The following is a 19,913-nucleotide window of genomic DNA, read 5'->3' as shown; positions in this document are numbered from 1 at the left end:
ACAGTGCTTGCCATACCATCCCGCTTACCACACTCGTGACCCTCTCTCCCTTGTTTTACGATAATAAACATGGAGCTAGCCTGCTGTAATGTTTTTGTGTCCCCACGTCACTCCTATGTGGTAGGGACCCGTATCGCGTAGCAGTACTCTAGAAGAGGATAGACATGCGTAGCTTTCGCAGTCTCTTTAGAACATACGAAGGGCATTTGAAAAGTCCGTGCGAAGTCCGAGAGATGGCGCCACGGGCGCTTATCGAGGTCATGTTTAGTTAGTAGCATCTTCGGAAGGAACGCACACCAAGTTTCAGCCATATTGGTCAATTTCTTTGTGTTTGGCATTCGTGTGAATCATGCAAGTCGAGTGTTTGTCAAAAAATGGACGAAAAATAATTTCGTGTGGTGATTGAACATTGCTTTATGAAAGGCAAAACGCCTCAGAAGACTAAAGAGAAGCTTGATAAACATTACGGTGACTCTGCACCTTCGATTACAACAGTTTATAAGTGGTTTCAAAATTTTCGCAGTGGCCATATGGGCATAAGTGTTGCTGAATGTTGTCGACGCCCTGTGGAGGTTACGACTCCAGAAAACATTGATTAAATCCATGATACGGTGATGGATGACAGAAGAGTTAGGGTGCATGAGATTGTTCGTGCTGTGGGCATCTCGAATGAACGGGTACATAATATTTTGCATAATCATTTGAACATGAGAAAGCTATCCGCAAGATGGGTTCCGCGATTGCTCACGCTTGACCAAAAACGGAATCGTGTGAAGTGTTGCAACGATGGTTTGCAGCTGTTTATGAAGAATTCGCAGGACTTACAGCGTTGATTCTTCACTGTGGATGAAACATGGATACATTATTATACTCCTGAGACCAAACAACAATCTAAACCACGGGTTACTAAGGGAGAATCTGCACCAAAAAAGGCGAAGACCATTCCGTCGGCCGGAAAGGTTATGGCGACTGTCTTTTGGGATTCGCAAGGGATAATCCTCATCGACTATCTGTAAAAGGGTAAAACTATCACAATGCATGTTATTCATTGTCATTGGACCGTTTGAAAACCGAGCTGCAAGAAAAACGCCGGCGATTGGACCGCAACAAAGACCTTATCCATCACGACGATGCACTAGCACACACCTCAGCAGTTGTGGTCACAAATATAATGGAAATAGGATTCCAACTCGATTCACATCCCCCCTATTCTCCAGACTTGGCTCCTGCGGACTATTATTTGTTCCCAAATTTGAAGAAATGGCTGGTGGGACAAAGATTTTATTCAAACGAGGCGGTGATTGCAACAACTAATAACCATTTTGCTGACTTGGACAATTCCTATTATTCGGAAGGGATCAACAAATTGGACGAAGCGAATATGTCTAAAAGGAGACTAAGTCAAAATATAGGAAAGGTTTACCCCAAAAACTTAAGTAGTTTTTGTTTTTGCACGGACTTTTAATACGCCCCTCGTATGTTACGTCTTCTAAATGTACTGCCAATAAAACGCAATCTCTGATTAGCTTTCCCAACACTATTTTAAGTTGTTCGTGATAGTAGTCCATAGGTATTTAGTTGAAATGATAACATTAAAATTTATGTGATTTACTGTGTAACCGAAATGTAACAGATTTCTCTCAGTGATCATGTGGAAGACCTCACACAGTTTATTGTTTAGTGTCAATTCCCACTTTTCGCACCACGCTCATGTCTTGTTTAAATCTGTTCGTTATTCGTTTTGATTTCCGGATGACTTTATTAGGCAGTAAACGACGGTATCAGTGCAAACAAAGAGGACTGCTATATAGATTAAAAACACCATAGGGCCCACAACATTTCCTTTGAGAACGCCAGATATCACTTCTGTTTTTGGTCCTGGCGGAGGTTCGTGTCCTCCCTCGGGCATAGATGTGTGTATTTGTCCTTAGGATAATTTAGGTTAAGTAGTGTGTAAGCTTAGGGACTAAAGACCTTAGCCGTTAAGTTCCATAAGATTTCACACACATTTGAACATTTGAACTTCTGAACTAGATGACTTCACGTCAGTTACTACGAACTGTTACGGTTATGATAGAAAATCACGAATTCAGTCATACTGCGTGCAATTTGCTTAGAATCCACCTGTGAGGAACCGTGTAAAAAGTTTCCTAGAAATCTCGATATATTGACTCGATCTGAGATACTCTCTAGACAGCACTCATTATTTCATGTGGCTATAGAGTCAATTATTTCGCGCAAGAACAATATTTTCTGAACCTGTATTGCAGTGTCTCAATAGATTGTTTCCTTCGAGGTATTTCATAATGTGCTCTGTAATTCAGTGGATTACTTATATTTCCCTTTTTTGCATGTTGGTGTGACCTGCCCAGCATTGTAATCTTTAGGTATAGATCTATCGTCGAGCGAGCAGATGTATATGGTTGCTAACATGGGAGCTATTCCATTAGCATACTCGGACAGGTACCTAGTCACCCTCCAGAGTAGCCGAGAGCGCTAAAGCGCTGCTTCGTGGACATAAAACCTCTTCCAATACCGTGGTCGGCTTCCTGTCGGCCCTCACGTCGCGAGGTGGTCAATGTAGCCCTCCTGCGTGTAGGGCAGTGTCATTTGTGTCACCGCCATTTATAAAGTGGCGACCCTGCCGCACTCTTTGTGTACTGCTCTCAACCCTTGACAGTGCGTCACTTTCTGGTCAGGTGCCAATTTTTTAACTGTTTACGTCTGTGTCTGCCGTCTACTTTGTCGGATGTTTTAGCAGATGACATACGTTCGGTCGATCGCGTCTCATTTTTTATTTGCCGCAGTGGCATGGCGAAGCAAATTTGATCCCCCACTCCCGCTCGACATCCTCTGTCATCCCAACCATGTTTTGAGGAATTTTCGCTAGGGACGTACTTGTCCGTAGCTGCTTCTCTTTTAAAGTTGCTTGGTTCGGTTTTTACCTTTTCACCTCAGGTTTTCATGTTCTTCTTGTTTTTTCCTACGGTATGATGCGGGCGATTATGAGCTTAGCAGTTTTGCGTCATAAAGGACCAACCAATCAACAACATTTTTGACAGAAAATCGTTGGTGGTGATCACCGATGTGGATGGTGTGTTGATTGTTCTCACTCCAGATATTGCTGTTGGGGTTGTTGGAAACACCATCACGGATGAATGATGCCTCATCCGTGAACAATACAAATTTTTACGAACTTCGACAGTACAGCATTGCGGTGGAAGTGAACGCCGGTCTCAAAATCTGTCTTGCGCACGATCGTTATGGTTAATTACTATTACATACTGTTGTATGACAACTGCTATCCCCTACATTGTTCTTGTGGGATGTATACTCTTTAAGGCCATCAGACAATAAATACGCATATAGACCCATTGGTTCCCTATCTGAATGTAATTTGTTGTGGGGCCCACTGTGAGCTTTTTCAGTTTGATCCAAAAGGTTAAAGGCTCCTGTACAGTAGTATTGATTTATTACCATTTCTTGTCTCCTGAAGTATGACTTGTTTCGTACTGTCTGTGCACTTGAGACGTGAAGTTTAGTTTTTCTGACCCTATACAGGGTGGTCCATTGATAGTAGCCAGGCCAAATATCTCATGAAATAAGCATCAAACAAAAAAAATTAGAAAGAACGGAACTCGTCTAGCTTGAAGGGGGAAACCAGTTGGCGCTATGTTTGGCACGCTAGATGGCGCTGCCATAGGTCAAACGGATATCAACGTCCATTTTTTATTACATATTGGTGTAGTACGAATGTTTTAGTTGGATAATGTTTTTCGCTTTGCGATAGATGGAGCTGTAATAGTCACAAACGTAAAAGTACGTGGTATCACGTAACATTCTACCAGTGCGGACGGTTTATGCTTCGTGATAGATTACTCGTGTTAAAATGGACCGTTTACCAATTGAGGAAAAGGTCGATATCGTGTCGATGTATGGCTATTGTGGTCAAAATGCCTAAGGGGCGGGTGCTATGTATGTTGCTCGGGATCCTGGACGACATCATCCGAGTGTCCGGACCGTTCGCCGGATAGTTACGGTATTTAAGGAAACAGGAAATGTTCAGCCAGATGTGAAACTTCACCCACGACCTGCAACAATTGATGATGCCCAAGTAGGTATTTTAGCAGCTGTCGCGGCTAATCCGCACACCAGTAGCAGATAAATTGCGCGAGAATCTGGAATCACAAAAACGTCGGTGTTGAGAATGCTACATCAACATCGATTGCACCCGTACCATATTTCTATGCACCAGGAATAGCATGGCGACGACTTTGAACGTCGTGTACAGTTCTGCCACTGGGCACAAGAGAAATTACGGGACGATGACAGATTTTTTTGCACGCGTTCTGTTTAGCGACGAAGCGTCATCCACCAACAGCGGTAACGTAAGCCTGCATAATATGCACTATTGGGCAACGGAAAATCCACTATGGCTGCGACAAGTGGAACATCAGCGACCTTGGCGGGTTAATGTATGGTGCGGCACTATGGGAGGAAGGATAATTGGCCCCCATTTAATCGATGGCAGTCTAAATGGTGCAATGTATGCTGATTTGCTACGTAATGTTCTACCGATGTTACTACAAGATGTTTCACTGCATGACAGAATGGCGATGTACTTACAACATGATGGATTTCCGGCACATAGCTCGCGTGAGGTTGAAGTGGTAGTGAATAGCATATTTCATGACAGGTGGATTGGTCGTCGAAGCACCATACCATGGCCCGCACGTTCGCCGGATCTGACTTTCCCGATTCTTTCTGTGGGGAAAGTTGAAGGATATTTGCTGTCGTGAGCCACCGAAAACGCTCGACATCATGCGTCAGCGCATTGTCAATGCATGTGCGATCATTACGGAAGGCGAACTACTCGCTGTTGAGAGGAATGTCTTTATAAATATTGCCAAATGCATTGAGGTTGACGGATATCATTTTGAGCACTTATTGCATTAATGTGGTATTTACAGGTAATCACGCTGTAGCAGCAAGTGTTCTCAGAAATGATAAGTTCACAAAGGTACATGTATCACACTGGAACAACCGAAATAAAATGTTCAAACGTACCTAGGTTTTGTATTTTAATTTTAGAAACCTACCTGTTTTAGTCTAAATTTGTGAGCGAGCCATATGTTTGTGACTATTACAGCGCCATCTATCACAAAGCGAGAAAAGTGCTCCAACTAAAACATTAATATTTATTTACGTACTACACGAATATGTAATAATAATGGGGATTCCTATTTTAAAAAAAGCAGTTGATATCAGTTTGACCTATGGCAGCACCATGTAGCGGGCCAACGATAGTGCCATCTGGTTTCCACCTTCAAGCTAGACGAGATTCATTCTTTGTAGTTTTTTTCATTTGACGCTTGTTTCGTGAGATATTTGGTCCGGTCACGATCAATGGACCGCCCTCTGTAATAACACAATGTGTTCCGACATAAGCTAAATAGAATTTGCGACTCCATTACGTGATTCATCTTGTTTTGTATGTTTACCTATTTGTTGGCAACCTAACGAAGTATATGTTCGAGACTAACTTCTATTTATGATGTTAATACCGTGTGTTTGAGTGAGAGTAGTGTGCTGGCAACGCAGTGGCGCGTTAACGTGAACTGTGCTTCGGTATTGCAGGTGCGACGCTCGCTGAAGATCCGCGGCCGGCGCAAGGAGAAGGAGAAGCTGCCGAGCGGCATCACGGCGGACTACACGGCCAGCTTCTTCGCCGGGCTGGAGCACGGGCCGGAGTACGGCGGGGGCTCGAGCAGCCTGCCGGGGCACAACCACCACGGCCAGTACGGCGCGCCCACCGGCAACGGCGGCGGCGGCTACGGCTCGCCGGCCAGCCCGTCGTACGGCGGCGCGGCGGGGGCGGCTGCCGGCGCGTGGGCGTCGCGGGGCGGCGCCGCCTCCGCCGTGGACGGCCTGACGCAGAGCGACAGCAGCGAGGCCAGCCTCACCTCTCTGAGCCACCCGCCGCCGCCGCAGCAGCGCTCGCTGCCGCCGCTGCCCCCCAGGCCGCCCAAGCGCGGCATCCTCAAGGGCCCGCGCCTCGCGCTCGCCGCCGACGCGGCCGTCCAGAACGGCGGCGACAACCACCACGACGCCATCCTGGTGCGCAACACGCTGCAGAACGAGGTGATCACGTACCAGAACGTGGCGCAGGTGCTGGCCAACCACCACCAGCAGCTGTACCAGCAGCAGTCGCCGCAGCGCCACGGGCTCGTTATCTCGGCGCGAGATACGGCGGGCAGCAGCAGCGGCGGCGACGCGAGCAGCGGCAGTAGTGGCGGGCCCGCCGGCGCGTACGACATGCAGCGCACCAGTCCCGTGGCCGAGCCCGACGAGGCGGACCGCAGCGGCGCCTACCACACGCCGCCCCCACTGCCGCCGCCCGCCGCCCACCTGCTGGAGGTGGCCGCGCCGGGGGGCAAGGCGGCCAGCGCCAGCCCCAGCGCCGACAGCCTCACCGACACCACCACCACCAACAGCAGCTTCGCGACGCCGCCCTTCAGCCTGAGCCCGGTGGGCGAGAGCCAGGGCCTGTGCTCGGGCCGCTGGGGGCGCTGGGACGACGAGCTGCCGCTGCCGCCGCTCGCCCCCGTGCCGCTGCCTCGCCCCCGCGAGCTCACCATCCAGCGCCAGCCGCCCCCGCGCGCCGACTTCGGCTTCTCGCTGCGGCGCGCCGTCGTCGTCGAGCGGCTCGCCAGCGGACTCACCAAGGCGGTCACGTTCGCGGAGCCCGGCACCGTCGGTGGGGGCGGCGGCGCGGGCCACGAGACGGGGCTGCTGCCCGGGGACCGCCTGCTCGAGGTCAACGGCGTCCCCGTCGACGACAAGAGCCGCGAAGAGATCATCGACCTCATCAAGTCGTCCGGCGCCAGCGTCACCGTCAAGGTACGCGTTCTGCAACGTCTCCTTTCATCCCGAACACCTGCTATCCGCCATTGTATGTTAACCGGGGACCTAGAAACGACGGAGAGGGTCCGTCTACATCCATACTCCGCAAGCCGCCTGACGGTGTGTGGCGGAGGGTACTTTAGTACCTCTATCGTTTCTCCCTTCTATTCCAGTCTCGTATTGCTCGGGGAAAAAAGGATTGTCGGTATGCCTCTGTGTAGGCTCTAATCTCTGTGATTTCATCCTCATGGTCTCTTCTCGAGATGTACGTTGGAGGGAGCAATATACTGCTTGACTGCTGGGTAAAGGTATGTTCTCGAAACTAACAAAAGCCCTTACCGAGCTACTGAGCGTCTCTCCTGCAGAGTATTCCACTGTAGTTTATCTATCATCTCCGTAACGCTTTCGCGATTACTAAATGATCCTGTAACTAAGCGCGCTGCTCTCCGTTGAGTCTTCTCCATCTCTTCTATCAGCCCTACCTGGTACGAATCCCACACCGGTGAGCAGTATTCAAGCAGTGGGCGATCAAGCGTACTGTAACCTACTTCCTTTGTTTTCGGACTGCATTTCCTTATGATTCTTCCAATGAATCTCAGTCTGGCATCTGCTTTACCGACGAACAACTTTATATGATCATTCCATTTTAAATCACTCCTGAAGCGAACTCCCAGATAATTTATGGAATTAACTGCCCCCTGTTGCTGACCTGCTATTTTGTACCTATATGATAAGGGAACTATCTTTCTATGTAGTCGCAGCACAGTACACTTGTCTACATTGAGATTCAGTTGCCATTTCCTGCACCATGCGTCAATCCTCCTGCATTTCAGTACAATTTTCCAACCTCCTCGATACACGACAGCATCATCTGCAAAAAGCCTCAGTGAACTTCCTATGTTATCCACAAGGTCATTTATATATAGTGATTAGCAGTGGTCCTACGACACTCCCCTGCGGCACACCTGAAATCACTTACTTCGGAAGACTTCTCTCCATTGAGAATGACATGCTGCGTTCTGTTATCTAGGGACTCTGCAATCCAATCACACAATTGGTCTGATAGTCCATATGCTCTTACCTTGTTCATTAAGCGACTGTGGGGAACTGTATCGAACGCCTTGCGGAAGTCAAGAAACACGGCATCTACCTGTGAACCCGTGTCTATGGCCCTCTGAGTCTCGTGGAAGAATAGCGCGAGCTGGGTTTCACACGACCGTCTTTTTCGAAACCCATGCTGATTGCTACAGAGTAGATTTCTAGTCTCCAGAAAAGTCATTATACTCGAACATAATACGCAGCCGCAATGGTCCGCAACCCCACGACGACTACCGCAGTCCACTTCACCCCTCCGCCGCCCCACACCGAACCCAGGGTTATTGTGCGGTTCGGCTCCCGATATTTCAACCGACCTTATCTGTAATCTGTTCCCGTCACATCGTGGTGACAATCTGCGTATAACTTGTACCCACGTCGGTCCGTTCGTCAGAGACGTTCAAACAATTCTACAATCTTCTCGTGGTGTGGTTTTAGTCTTTCTGGAAGAATCCTTGTGTGCTCCGTTTACCAAACTTCCGTCCTGAGTCCATCTCATCACCATTCGTTCTGTACTTACTGCAACTATGTGTACGATCTTTTGGGACTATGATCTCATGTCCTTCGAGGCAAGGATTCAACCTTTCGCAAAATATTGTCCAGTATATAGAGTACCTCCGTTCGGAAACTTAGAGCCGTAACTGCAATATCTAATCTTCATCTTTGTATTATTTGGTAGTAGTGCACTTTATTATTTTGTAACGTATTTGCTGCTAGACAGAAGTGGCTTTTATGTTATTTGACGCCTAGTTTAATACTGCTGTGTCAGCTGTTATAAAAGACTTTAAGGTACCTGACGATGATGTGGGGATCGAAATGGGTGGTGAGTATAGGATCACAACCAAATGCAGCAGTGCTTCGCAACTGCTAAATGTCTACGATATTGCTATGCCTATGTTATTGAGAAGAACGACATATGCATGTTTGAAGGACATAGGCACTGCAATATCGTATTTATCCGCCGATACAGGTCAGCGACTTCCAATTAAAATGTCCTCCCCTGTACGGGAAGTACTCAGTGTGTGTACGCATACAGGCTGTGACGCAGGAATGACCATATAAGGAAGTTTCGGTCTGGCCGCGAATCGTGCACGGATAGCCGAACCTGTTAAGGCGACGGCTCACGGAAAGCGGGAAATACGGGTTCGAGTGCCAGTTCGACATAATTTTTAATTTTAGTCATTCCCTTGTATCGCTGGTGGCTGTTCGTATTCGCAGTGGCGAATACATTTCATGATATATGTGTATTGGAATTGGATATGCACTCTGATATCCTTCTTCACCCCATCTCTATGTGCGGTTCGGCCTCCGGTGGACCCTCAGGGAACGTCTCACACCAGACGAGTGTAACCCCTACGTTTGCGTGGTAGAGTAATGGTGGTGTACGCGTACGTGGAGAACTTATCACCGACATAGACTGAGGCGGAATAGGGCGAACCAGCCGTATTCGCCGAGGCAGATGGAAAACAGCCTAAAAACCGCCCACAGACTGACCGGTTCACCGGACCTCCACGCAAATCCGCCGGGCGGATTCGTGCCGGGGACCAGGCGCTCCTTCCCGCCCGGAAAGTCGTGCGTTAGACTGCAGCGCCAACCGGGCGGGCCTGCTATCCCCATACTGTGGCACATTCCGATCTAACTGATATCAGTGAATGAAGGGTGGGGCAAATAAAAATGGTGCGGAGAACAGGCCCACGTGGATTATTCGTCTGCACGATTGACAAGATATTTTATTTATTTATTTATTTACTGCCAAATCATAGATTGTTACCTGACGTTTAAAACATCTCGTAAATCTTACAATTTTCGTTTTTCATCTTTTTGCAGCTTTCTTTTGTTTTGTTTTATCTACATCATTTCCAAAGAATAATACTTTTAAAAATATCAGTAATTTAAGGTTGAAATATAAATAAAATTTTGTTGTTTTGAAGAAGAATATAAAAAGATGATAGGATAGAGGAGAGATTTGTTAGTACCGTCATCGAATATGACTGATGGTGAATACCTCGGAATGGATTCTTCGAGCCACACACACACACACACACACACACACACACACACACACACACACGCAAGTGGCTATTAGTAGAGAAATAGTATTGCTAATCCTGTTTATTACGAATCTTATGTATTACCTTAGGTGCCCATCCGTGTGGTGCATTTGTTGATTTCTTGGCCAGATATGCCAGTCTCTTGCGACACGCTACGTTTATACCAAGACCTTTAACTCTCATATTTTGGGACATTCCTGTGGAACAACTCTTATTCATAACTAACTGCACTTTTGTTTCGATATCCATGGCATATACAATACCTCCAGTCATCTCCCTGCACCTGCTATCTTCGTACGTTTGCCTCTTCCTTCAACAATCTTTGATCGATTGATACCAGGAGGCTTGTCTTTATAACTGTAATAAGTCTAAAGTACCTTCTTTTCTTGCTGTGGAAGTATTGAGCTGCACCTTGGCTTTCACTGTAACTCCCTCTGTTATCTGGTTCTTTTTATACACATTCCTGCCTGGTAAAAGGCTGTGGTATTCAGACTAACCTTCGCGTTGTTGGTAGCCTATTGTATTTTTCCAAGTATCGTACTACGCAATTTCTTGAGGGAAGAAAAGTATTAGGATGCATGGTTCATCGTAGTTAGTTGTGCAGTGAGGAACCTGGCCTTGCTTGTTGAAATTATTCCACGTTATTAACCGTGCCATCTCGTGTTCTAAGAAGGAGCAAACGCTCGTAGTACGTCACTGCTTGTGATAGCCTTTTATCGGCTCCGCCCTGGTTGCAGAGTCGTTTCCCTGCCTACGTGACCTGTTTGTCAGCGCGTCTGGAGTGTTCGAACTACTTTCCTTCCGTTATCTGTACGCGAATAAGCGTTACCTTGCACTGATACGGCGCACTCGCTTTAGCGCACCGCCTTGATGCAACACCGTATTGCCATTAGTAACTCAAGACGCGTAAGCAACGTCTTATCTTGAATAAAAGACTCTCCAGCAAGTTACGGTAGATGCAAGCAGATTTGTTTTATTGTGAATACTGCGGAGAGCGAGCAGTTGTGCAGCCGCGTACGCGGCCAGTAGTGGAAGCAGTACCTAAATACAGAGGCGCTCAGTTTCGTAACGGCCACGATTATTCGATTTTACGGTGACGGAAATGGAAAAGGGTTACACCGTGAAGCACCAACCCGATAGTTGTAAAACCTTTTAGATGTGTTCACCGCGTTACGGTACTGAATGGTTGAACGGTGATTCATTTTCGACCAGAGGACGATCATCATCAACATTAGTATGAGGGTAACGCCTGAGCAGTATGTGAGTTAAATTCTAAGGTCATCAGTCCCCTAGAACTTAAAACTATTTAAACCTAACTAACCTAAGGACATCACACACATCCATGCCCAAGGCAGGATTCGAACCTGCGACCGTAGCGGTCGCGCCGTTCCAGACTGTAGCGCCTAGAACCGCTCGTCCACCCCGTGTTGTTTTGCGTGGCCCTATTACAGCACTGGCCTACATTGATGTTTAAAGCACCTTCATGCTTCCCGCTGTTGAAGAGCAATTGGGAATGGCGATTGCATCTTTCAACACGATCGATCCCTTGTTCATAATGCACGGCCTGTGGCGGAGCGGTTACACGGCAAAAACATTCCTGTAATGGTCTGGCGTGCACAGTCCTAACCTGAATCCTACAGAACATCTTTCGTATGTGCCGGGTCTCACCGACCGACATGGAAACCTCTCCTCAGTGCAGCACTCTGCCATTCCCCAATATCCATTCCAGCACCTGTTTGAAAGTATGCCTGCGAGAGTGGAAGCTGTCATCAAGACTAAGGGTTGGCTGACACCATATTATTCCAACATTATCGATGGAGGCCGCCACGAACTTGCAAGTCATTTTCAGGCAGATGTTCGGATACTTTTGATCACGTAGTATATATCCCTCGGGCATGCATAAACTTGATTAGGAGTTCCGCAGCGTTCGGACAAAGTGTTTTTGGTGTAACAGTTTCCATTTCCGTCAGTGTAATGATTTACATTTCGTACCGGCCTCAACGTATGAGTTTGGTATCTCACGCCTGTGCAGAAGGGACGGAAAATACCGAACGGTTAATTGGATACCGATATTTTAGTTCTGAATAACAGGTACTTTTCGGTATTTGTTTGCTCTAGGTTGTAACGGGTTTTTTCACTCTTTACTAATAACTGGTTTTAATAAAAATAAATTTTAAAAACGAGTGTTTATCCTCAAAATATCCGTACCTTTGAAACATGGGAACTGGGAAAAGTGATCAGCCCCTGCATTAATAACTAAACCTGTTGTTGAAACCAGCAACAAACACATGACTTGAGGATCGGTAATACACTGCAGAGAGAAAATGTAAACTACCGGTTGCTGTGTGACGTGGCGTGTTATACGGTACATCAGCGGCATTGCAGAGTAGTACCGCCCGGAGTATGGAAATATTTTACGAAGTGCAGTACCAATCAAGTAAAATGCTCAATTTGCCTTAAAAGATTAGAAACGGAGGGAGGCACAACAAACTTGTGATATCAGGCAAGGAGAAAACATCCGCAATGTTCCTCGGATACGAAAGTATATTTGATGGATATACCTATAACTTTGTTGACGTGCTGATAACTTGGGATAATCACTGAACCCTTAATATCGTGGTTGCGTTAGGGCGAAAAATTGGTACCGTCCTATGGTAACAATACAGGTAAGTCATCAACTTGGGATCTTACGCTGTCGCTGTCGCCTCGCCCCTCTCCTTCACCTGCGCAGTGTTTGCCGGAGGATGTGAGAGTGCTTTCTGCCGCAGTCATAACCTAATATCCATCGTAATCGGCTACTTCTTCGCCTCCATTAGAATTTTTCAGTTTTTGTTCGAAGGCTACTTCTTCTAAGTACTGGAAATAACAGCAGTAAAAAACCGAAAATCGGTTAGTTCAGGAACCGGTTATTTTGAGTGGTTTCGACAGTAAGGTTAAATCGGTGACGAAAAGAACCGCTGTAACCGTAAACGGGTTGTATCCGCCATAAAGGCCATTCCTATTGTGTAGTGGCACTAAACTGAGTGGTAAACCGGTTCGTTCCTGGTGGTGCATGACTGTTTACTGCCATTATTCGTCCAGCAAGGGGGGGGGGGGGGGGGGGGGGGGGAGGTGGTGCCCTGACGATCCTCTCCGCAGTGAGGACATTAATCTCGGCGGACCCACTTGGAGGAACAGGATATGTGCCGTAAACTTGTTTCACCCTTTATCTTCTCGCATAGTAATCATGAAGTGCAAACATAACACTGTACTATACACGCTTTCGTTACACTCACCTACACTTTACAAACACACGAACAGCACTACTATCATACATCCGCGAGGATATGGTCCCGGCCCGCATCTCGTGGCCGTGCGGTTGCGTTCTCGCTTCCCTCGCCTGGGTTCGATTCCCGGCGGGGTCAGGGATTTTCTCTGCCTCGTGATGGCTGGGTGCTTTTTTTTTCCTACTGACTGGTTTGATGCGGCCCGCCACGAATTCCTTTCCTGTGCTAACCTCTTCATCTCAGAGTAGCACTTGCAACCTACGTCCTCAATTATTTGCTTGACGTATTCCAATCTCTATCTTCCTCTACAGTTTTTGCCCTCTACAGCTCCCTCTAGTACCATGGAAGTCATTCTCTCATGTCTTAGAAGATGTCCTGTCATCCTGTCCCTTCTCCTTGTCAGTGTTTTCCACATATTCCTTTCCTCTCCAATTCTGCGTAGAACCTCCTCATTCCTTATCTTTTCAGTCCACCTAATTTTCAACATTCGTCTATAGCACCACATCTCAAATGCTTCGATTCTCTTTTGTTCCGGTATTCCCACAGTCCATGTTTCACTACCATACAATGCTGTACTCCAGACTTACATCCTCAGAAATTTCTTCCTCAAACTAAGGCCGGCATTTGATATTAGTAGACTTCTCTTGGCCAGAAATGACTTTTTGGCCATAGCGAGTCTGCTTTTGATGTCCTCCTTGCTCCGTCCGTCATTGGTTATTTTACTGCCTAGGTAGCAGAATTCCTTAACTTCATTGACTTCGTGACCATCAATCCTGGTGTTAAGTTTTTCGCTGTTCTCATTTCTACTACTTCTCATTACCTTCGTCTTTCTCCGATTTACTCTCAAACCATACTGTGTACTCATTAGACTTCATTCCGTTCAGCACATCATTTAATTCTTCTTCACTTTCACTCAGGATAGCAATGTCATCAGCGAATCGTATCATTGATATCCTTTCACCTTGTATTTTAATTCCACTCCTCAACCTTTTTTATTTCCATCATTGTTTCCTCGATGTACAGATGGAAGAGTAGGGGCGAAAGGCTACAGCCTTGTCTTACTCCCTTCTTAATACGAGCACTTCGTTCTTGATCGTCCACTCTTATTATTCCCTCTTGGTTGTTGTACATATTGTATAAGACCCGTCTCTCCCTATAGCTTACCCCCTACTTTTTTCCGAATCGTGAACAGCTTGCACCATTTTATATTGTCGAACGCTTTTTCCAGGTGGACAAATCCTATGAACGTGTGTTGATTTTTCTTTAGCCTTGCTTCCATTATTAGCCGTAACGTCAGAATTGCCTCTCTCGTGCCTTTACTTTTCCTAAAGCCAAACTGATCGTCACCTAGCGCATTCTCAATTTTCTTTTCCATTCTTCTGTATATTATTCTTGTAAGCAGCTTCGATGCATGAGCTGTTAAACTGATTGTGCGATAATTCTCGCACTTGTCAGCTCTTACCGTCTTCGGAATTGTGTGGATGATGCTTTTCCGAAAAACTGGTGGTATGTCGCCAGACTCATATATTCTACACACCAACGTGAATAGTCGTTTTGTTCCTACTTCCCCTAATGATTTTAGAAATTCTGATGGAATGTCATCTTAGGTTAGTTAGGTTTAAGTAGTTCTAAGTTCTAGGGGACTGATGCCCACAGATGTTAAGTCCCATAGTGTTCAGAGCCATTTGAACCACTTTTTTGATATGGTTTGGTGTGTCCAGAGGAGGAACACTTTTTTCGACACACGGCTGAACCCACCGGGAGGGATATCTGAGCCAATAATCCCATATGATATTTAAGTCGTAACATGTAGTTTTCCATTCCACGATAAAAGCTAGCTAAGTTTGTCATAGCAAACTGTTGTTGGAAAATAGATGGACCTATCGCAGCCTCGATAGCAGATGCCGTTCCATATCTCATACCTACTGTTTTCAGGACGATTAATAATATACGCGAAATGTCGACAGCAGTCACAGACATCGTTATGCAGGCAATAGAAAATCCTAGATTAACCACTCTGATATAAGAACCTAATTTACAGTAAAAAATATTTCGTTTGTTGACGTAATACACAACTTCTAATTTCCAGCAGCAACTTAACGTCGTAGTTAGTATTCGAAGTGACGGTTGCCAGTCTGAATACATGCGTTACAGAGGCGCACAAAGTAATCCCGTGACATAACTGTACACTTGGTTCGCACCTTCTTCCAAGTGCGCATTTTTGGGCGCACATTGATGTCTCCTTGTTAATGAATCTTCTCTCACACATTCCAGAACCCACTCCACAACTTCTGCTCTGCGAACAGCTCTTCTTAACACAACTTTGACCATATCTCTGCAGCTCGAATGAATAATTTCTCGTTAAGTCTCTGCCCACGGCGGTACATATATTCAAATCAAACAGGTCATAGCAAGAACGAACCCTCGAAAACCCACATCCCAAAAATAACTTATTTCTTGTTGTGTGATGAAAGATTGTTCAGAGATACTAGTTTTAAAGTAATATAAAGTTTCCTCGTCAATGTCAACTTTCATTGTTCAAAGAGTGTGGCTCTTTTCGTATCAGTTCCAGAAGTGTGCGACTACCTAAGTTACGGTTAATGGCCCGCCCCTGTTGTACACTGCCGTTGCAAGAAACGAGCGTCAGTAGGTGTCTAGGGCTGGCACACGTGTCATTGAACTCTAGATAATGAGGCAGCGATGTTTATTACGATTCTTGCTCGTCTCCCGTATAGAATACTGTGCGTTGCTAATAGTCAGTGATTTTTAATTCCGTCTCCGTTCCTTGCCCCTCGTGCTGAATATGTATGAGGTCTGGCCTCGGAGAAGGCGCTGAATAGCGGAACGTGGGGGCGAGAGCGGTGTGGGTGTAGGCTGGAGAATCCGCGCTTTCTCAATGCGCCGTTGATGCCGCTCTGCTGCCATCCCTCGTTCGTTCCCAGTAATGGCGTGCTAACCAGCTGAACCCGACGTGTTTCACATAAATGGACAGTCCCGTGCCGCATCAAGGCACAGTGAAAGGACTGGAATTTGTCGCTGGCGAAGTGTGAAACGACGTCAAATTTGTTTCTTTCGTGCCGGCCGGAGTGGCCGAGCGGTTCTAGGCGCTTCAGTCTGGAACCGCGCGACCGGTACGTTCGCAGGTTCGGTACGTTCGCAGGTTCGAATCCTGCCTCGGACATGGTTGTGTGTGATGTCCTTAGGTTAGTTAGGCTTAAGTAGTTCTAAGTTCTAGGGGACTGATGACTTTAGATGTTAAGTCCCATAGTGCTCACAGCCATTTGAACCATTTGTTTCTTTCGTTTCAGTTTTGTCTTACAACTACATACCGGTGTATACTTCACAAGCCATTCTACAGTGCATGGCGGAGAACACATCGGACCAATAAAAGCGATTTTCTTTCTGTATGCCTATGCACAGGTCCTAAGCTCTCTTAGCTTATACTTACGATCCATTCGCGAGGTGTGCAATGGTGGCAGCATAATGGCCACCCAGACTTGTTCAGATACAGGTTCTCTTAGTTTAGGCAACAACATTTCGAGAAGTGTGCCAGCCTTCGTGCAAGCATTATCATTTAAGTCCCCCAAGCAATTTCTGATACAGTTTGGTGTGGGCTGTACCAATCTGTTACGGTCTTAGCTGCTTGTGCCGTAATTCGTTCATTGTCTGTTGTCGCAAGAATACCAAATACTGGGGCAATGTTTTCGAACTTCTCACTCAAGCGTTTCGTTTGCATGTGCATTCCTTTTTCCCAGAATCCTTCCAAAAAAAAAAAATATGTTTGCAAGTTTTCCATTCGCCTTCCATAATAGTGATTTTATGTTATCGTATCGATTCTCAGTGCGAGGTAGTGAACAGTTACGAAATGTAAGAAACGGGATAGTTGGTAGGTAATGACAGAGAATTCTTGCTCTTCTTCTTAAGGACATGTGTTCAGAAATTTTGTATAGTATTTGTTGTTCAGTATGTATCATTATGAGCTGACTGCTCTGTGTTAGCGATTTGTGTACGTCGCAGTTTCCTTTGTAAATAGTTACCTAAGAAACTACAGACATTATGGTGGTTACATAAATCCAAACAAAGGAAATCTGGAATTTCAACCTGGAAAAAGCGGGAAATTTCGGGTAAATCTTTCGATGAATCTTAATCGCCTCGCTGTAGGTGGCTACGTGTGACGACAATGTCGCACAACAGCTTCTGTGTTTATTAGAAGATCGACCAGATGTGTCGCCGACTGAAAGCGCCGCTGCGGAGCTTAATGGCAGGTGTCGTAAAAGGAGGCCAATCCCGTTACGGCGCTGGCTGCACAGGGCTCGCCGCACGGCCAGCCAATATCCACACCGGCCTAGACTCGAACCATAAGAATACGAGGGGCGCCATGTAAGTAATGCAACACGATCTTTTTTCTGAAAACAGGTTGGTTTCATTCAGGACTCCAATACACAATATTATTACCAATTCTTTTGGCTACAAAACCCTATTTTTCAACTCAATCTCCGTTCAGTGCGACGTCCTTAAGCCACCTTAGTGGGAGGGCGTGTATGTCCGTATGGTACCATTCTACTGGGCGACGTCAGAGCCCCAGAAATTGTCAGGACCCTCGCGCCCTCCGCCGAGCGTTAGCGTTTGAGACAGAACGTCAAAAAATTTAAAAAAACAATTTTTCGAAAATGTATTCATTTTGTAGCGCACATCTTCCTGAAAAGTTTTATATATAAGACATATTTTTTCGAGGAAATGTAAGACATGTTATTTGGTCTTAAATGTGCCAATTTGCAGTGCCACGCCTCTTCACACGGTACGTTACTGTATTTCGCTCTGCGAAAATCAAACGTGTATAGTTTGTAATGGAAGCCATTAAGCCTACATTCAGAACAGTGGGAATTAAAAAGTCCTGTGATGCCTCTCCTGCTCCCAGTAGGCCGGTTGACGTCATACCATCCTTAAAAGAAACTCACAATTAGTACTGGAGGGATTATTTGTAACTGAGAGAATAAGCGCTTTCAGAAAATTTGCACTCCTTATTGCCTATTAGCTAATAACTTTCTCTTTTGTGTGACATAAATTTAGGAAACTTCAAACCAATCAAGACAAGAGACAAGCAAGACAATACGCATTTCTTCAATCCTTATTTCCCAACATTTTTTTGTCTCTAATCTTGCTATTGTATTACACAGCGTGCTTTCATTTCTGTCACATTATCAGAGATCGTCAAACGTTTTGCTACATGAAAATTCAAGATGTCGTCTAATACGGAAAAAGCTGTTAATACGAATAATACGCAAGATCGGTGTGGTTTCTCGATCCGATTACGTCTATTTTGTCACTGTCTGTTAGATTAAACGAAATAGGCCTTTCTAATATTTCTGCAGTTGGAACACAAGCCAAATAAACGAGACTGTTTTGGTACAAATGGTCATTTTTATGTGCCTCATTTACATAACTAACACGACAGAGTATAGGTCAAGAAGTACCAATATCAAATGCATATTAGGACTACTACAAGCAAAATGTTCTATGTTACGAAATAGTTTCACTTTTCATTCATATGCTTCAGTTTCTCAACCGTGAAATCGAAAAGTAGTAGTTCGAAATTTTTATATAAATTTAAAGTCGTCACATTCTTCCAGATAATTTGTGTGATGTCCCTGTTTCTTCTCCTTTCTTGCTCCAACAATCAGTCTTGTCATCGCTAATTCTGTAAGTAACTAATCCTACCATTGTCAAATTTTATTCTCGAGTTAGCTTCACTAACTCTGCCAGAATCACTAGTTTCGTTATCCCGTATTTATTCTCCGGTTAGGTGTTATTACGTATTCGCACGACTCATTTTCCGCTCTATTCCGAGAATAGAAAGCCGATCGCACTTAATTCATCTCATCTCGTAAACAAACTGTCTTGAGAATATTATCAGCTCCGTCCAGCAAGGAATCGAATCAACACCCGAAACGAGAAAAGGGGAATCATTGCAGTCTTGGTGGATAAATCTAGTAAAATTATGAATCCCTAAAAAATCATAAATCACGGTGACTTCAGTGTGATTATTGTCTTTGAATAAAAGATGCAGTCGCACTGTGTATTTCTTTCAGTTACTTCCTATGCTAGACTACATTAGTTCTTTCTGTGTATGGTCCAGATGTCGTCGAGCTACGTTACTTGGCGGTGACATAGAACGCGAAAGGTCCTTTCGTCCTTAAACTTTCTGTACCAGTGCAAGAAGAACAGTTATGTTATAAACTGGTCTAAATATATTACACAAGCTTAAGATGGTAACTCGTCCTTACATAAAATGTTATACAAAGAAGTGGTGTATGTCTTCAAGTAATTCAATCCACAATGACGGCACTCTACCACCATTTACTGTGCATAAATTAAAAAAAAATTCGTATCAGAAAATTTCTCCACTGCAGTTCCTCCACTGTCCTACGGCAAACGAGTGCGTCTGCGAATGCTGTGTTTGGGAAGTAAGTTGGCTGAAGACGCAGGTGGCAAGGTTGCGATGTGATCACGTGTCGACACGTATACCACCGGTTAGATCGCATGTCGCCTGCACGGCAGCGGTTGCCATGCCGCAGGTATATGCCGTACATTGCCATAA

General features: G+C 45.6%; 1 protein-coding gene across 1 annotated transcript in view; it reads left to right on the top strand.

The window, feature by feature from the left end:
- The window catches only part of LOC126284715 (unconventional myosin-XVIIIa), a 1,203,577-nt gene that overhangs the window by 37,032 nt on the left and 1,146,632 nt on the right, over positions 1-19,913 (top strand). The window contains exon 2 of the mRNA XM_049983847.1: positions 5,638-6,900. Within this exon, the coding sequence (XP_049839804.1) occupies positions 5,638-6,900 (1,263 nt within the window). The remainder of the gene's footprint in view (positions 1-5,637; positions 6,901-19,913) is intronic.

This window comes from Schistocerca gregaria, chromosome 8 (genome assembly GCF_023897955.1).
Source record: "Schistocerca gregaria isolate iqSchGreg1 chromosome 8, iqSchGreg1.2, whole genome shotgun sequence".
In the NCBI taxonomy this organism is placed as follows: Eukaryota; Metazoa; Arthropoda; class Insecta; order Orthoptera; family Acrididae; genus Schistocerca; species Schistocerca gregaria.
This window is presented reverse-complemented; position numbering and strand designations above follow the sequence as displayed.